At 55.6% G+C, this 3682-nt stretch overlaps 1 protein-coding gene across 1 annotated transcript; it reads left to right on the top strand.

The window, feature by feature from the left end:
• Nucleotides 1–228: 228 nt before the first annotated feature.
• Nucleotides 229–3676, top strand: LOC145718647 (uncharacterized). The gene is made up of 2 exons (XM_081810150.1): nucleotides 229–1608; nucleotides 1911–3676. The coding sequence occupies exons 1-2, from the start codon at nucleotides 309–311 to the stop codon at nucleotides 1925–1927; spliced, it is 1317 nt and encodes a 438-aa protein (XP_081666276.1). The 5' UTR covers nucleotides 229–308; the 3' UTR covers nucleotides 1928–3676.
• The last annotated feature ends 6 nt before the right edge of the window (nucleotides 3677–3682 follow it).

Consider the following 3682-nt stretch of genomic DNA (forward strand, 5'->3'; position numbering starts at 1 on the left):
CTGCGAGTCCCCCCTCCGGTCGTGACAGCTGAAAAACAGGAAGAGAGACGGCGATATGAGACACCTCGGCGGGGGAGGAAGAAAACGGGTCCCCCCCCCCCCAGCGCCTCTCCCCGCGGGAGACCTACCAAACGTACCGGCAATGAGCCCACACACACATACACATACACACACCCGGCTGAAAGGCGGTAACCAGGGCGAAACGCCGAGAACCCGGCCCTCCACTGCCTCCACACTCACTCCGTCCTCGCCTGCTCGCGCGGCGGCTCCTCCTCCCAGCCCGATCCGGATCAGGGTTAACAACAAAAATGGCGGCTCGGCCAGCACCAGATAAGGAGGAACAGCCCCCCCCTCTTCGCGCCGCCGCCGCCGCCACCGCCCCCCGCCCGCGCTGCGGCCCGGCCCGAAACGAAAAGACAATTTACCCATCACTGAGTCTCTGCTGTTTCCTCGCATACATTACCATCAATGCCGGGCCTGTGAGTGTGTGTCGGGGGAGGGGGAGAGCGGCCGCGAGAGGCGGGCGGGCGGGCGCACAGGCGGCGGGCGGGCGGCAGGACCGGCACCAGGGCCCGGCGCGCCCTCGGCGACTCTCAGCACCTCCCCGTTACTGGCGCCGGCGTTCCCGGGCCATCTCCCTCCGCCGACACCACGCTCACTCTCAGCCCGGGCAGCCGCGCCAACTACACGGCGGCAGCGGCGAACCGGGGGGAGGGGGGCAAGAAGACGCGTCCGGCTCAGCCCCGCGGAGAGCTACTGCCTCCTCCGCCTTCTCTTCGCCCTGCTCCGCCGCCTCCTCCCCTCCTCCCCCCGTAGCCGCCGCTGCCTGGTCCTTCTCCTCCGCCTCCTGCCGCCGCCGCCGCCGCTGGTGCCGCCGCTGCCGCTCCACCAACTACATCCGGGCAACTCGGACGCCGCGGCCTTCGGAAAACCTCGGCAGTTTCCGCCGCGCCCCTCCTCTCCCACCCTCGGCCTTCCTCCCCGCCCCGCACGGCTCCGGAACGCCGCCTTCGGCAAACCTCGGCTCGCCCCGGCCTTCCTCTTCCTCTGAGGCCTGGCTCGCCTCCTTGCGACCCGTCAGGTCTTTCCGGTTGCCGCTTCTTTTCTTCACGCGCAAGTCCGGCCGCTGCCGTTCCAGTTTAGGGATAGTCCCGCTCGGGGACCTGCTCGAGGCTGGTCCCAGGGGCTCCGGGGTGCGCGGGGCGGGAGCCGCCTTCGGGAGGAGGACGGTGGGACGCAAGAGGAGCCATCGCGGACTAAATAAAGGAGGCTGCGGCTGCTGCGCGTGCGCCCAGAGGCGCGGGGGTGGGAGGGTGCCCTTGGGTGAGCTCTCCGGCCGCCGGCCCCCGCCCCTTCGGGCCCCGGCGGGGTGGTCGGAAACCCGCCCCCCCCCGTTAGGCGGCTGGCCGGCGGTTACCAAGGCGCTTCCTCGGTCGGCAGCGACGGCAGCTGCCCTCGGGGAGGTGGGGAGCGTGCCGCTGCTCCCTGCGGCCCGCTCCCGGGAGCCGGAACTTGGGCCTGGGCACCTGTCTCAGACCTGGCGCCGAGCGCGCGCCCGGCCTTCGGTGGGCCGGGGCTGCCTGGAGCTTGCCCGTCGGCACGTTAGAAGTAAGTCTCACCCCCAGAAGCATGCAGGAAAGCGAGCTTGCCGAGCGAGGAAAGACTCAGGAGTTAAGGGGTGCCGTACCGAATGCGAGAAGGCCGTGCGCGGGTGCGGCTGTAAGGTGGACGTGCCCAGTTGGAGGAGGGAGCGCCGCTCTGGGCGGTGAATGGAAACCGAGGCTGACAGGGAGCGGGAATGCGTTACTGGGGGAAAGTGTTGAACCGCCTCTTACTTATTTCCTGTTTTCCGCCCCCCGCTGTGTCCTCCCCACCCTATCCTTTTTTAATTTCCTATTTTTCTCTTCTAGTTTCTCTTCCTCGCTGAAGTTCTTTGGCGTAAGAACATTCATTCATTCATTCGGAGGTTCTGCATGTGAATAAAGGCATAGGGTGTGCTAAATGAAGCTGCGACGAATTGGATTTTATAGACCGCTGCAGGCGCAGTACCAGCATTGGCATATTGGGAGGGGGGAAAGTCAAGTATACCCCCCAAAATTAAGTTTTACTTGAGGGTAGTGGTTGATATTCAGGTGGGGTTTTTTCCCTTGCTCTAAACTCCTTATAAGGCAGAATTATTTTAACGGAAAGATTGTAATAAACAAAGTAAATATATATTTGCACAGAAGAAAAGGGTAAAAGAGGAAACCAGAAGAAATAAGACCCCACCAAAAACCAGTATCAAAAAGTAACTGACTGACTTGGTATCTAACAAGTTAACGTTACTGCTGGGCCTAATGAAGAGAAGGAATGATGTGGGGAAGAGGTCCTGAAATCAAAACTGATTGAAAGAAATGATTACATGTCACATATGCCTGCCAGGTGTCAGGATTATTGCTGTTTTCCAGAACCAGTGAAAGCCTACTTAATGCCCCATAAACTATCAGTAATTAAAAAGACTGCCAATGACTGAAATGGGGGAAAAAATTTTTAAAAAACCTGGAGTCTTATGTGCAATTTCTTTTTTTAAAGATTTTATTTAGAGAGATCATGGGGCAAGGGGAGGAAGAGGGAAGGGGAAAGAATCTTAAGCATACTCCTGAGCTCGGAGCTGCACTGAGGGCTGGATACCATGACCCTGCGATCACTACCAGAGCTGAAACCAAGAGTTGAACTTTTTTTTTTTTTAAGATTTTATTTATTTATTTGACAGAGAAGAAAAGACAGTGAGAGAGGGAACACAAGCAGAGGGAGTGGAAGAGGGAGAAGCAAGCTTCCCCTGAGCAGGAAGCCCGATGCGGGGCTCAATCCCAGGACCCTAGGATCATGACTTGAGCTGAAGGCAGACGCATTGAAGACTGAATATAGATTTGCAGAGTACACAAAGTAGTATATCTTACGTAGAAACTTCTTGAAAACCGGCAGCAAAATTTATTACTAGTTTTTTGATGGTAATGGTGTGCTGAAATTTTGATAAATACCATTTGATCAAAAGCAGCAAACTGGAGGAAACTGTACAAGGCAATGTAGTCTTCATTATTCATAGATCCTATATTTGCAAATTTGCTTACTCAATTCATAGATTCTATATTTGCAAATTTGCCCACTCATTAAAATTTGTGATCACCAGATCAGTATGCATAGCAGTCATGGACATGCACAGAGTGGCGAAAAGTTTAACATTCCCAGCTGAATTTAACAAGACAGCACTGGTTAATTCTCTCATACTGTAAATTAATGTGCTTTTCACAATATATATACTTTCAGGGTTTTTGCGCTTTTCATGCTTATCGGTGGTTTTGCTTTTTTTAAATGCCCCTCCAAGCATAGGACTGAAGTGCTGTCTAGTAATCCTAAGCACAAGATGGCGATGTGCTTGGTGGAGAAAACACAGGTCCTAGATAAACTTTCAGGCTTATTACTGCCCTTGGCTATGATGAGTTCAGTGTTAAGGAATCAACAATAAGCTGTCTAAATAGAAACACATTGATGAAAATGTGACCTAAGGGCGCCTGGGTGGCTCAGTTGGTTAAGCGACTGCCTTCGGCTCAGGTCGTGATCCTGGAGTCCCGGGATCGAGTCCCGCATCGGGCTCCCTGCTCGGCAGGGAGTCTGCTTTGCCCTCCGACCCTATCCCCTCTCA

The sequence above is a fragment of the Leptonychotes weddellii genome, unplaced genomic scaffold, assembly GCF_054177405.1.
Source record: "Leptonychotes weddellii isolate Sample4059 unplaced genomic scaffold, ASM5417740v2 HiC_scaffold_19038, whole genome shotgun sequence".
Taxonomy (NCBI): Eukaryota; Metazoa; Chordata; class Mammalia; order Carnivora; family Phocidae; genus Leptonychotes; species Leptonychotes weddellii.

Bases quoted from the DNA above. Each gene is read 5' to 3' on its own strand.
- LOC145718647 (XM_081810150.1), top strand. From the start codon at position 309: ATGGCGGCTCGGCCAGCACCAGATAAGGAGGAACAGCCCCCCCCTCTT.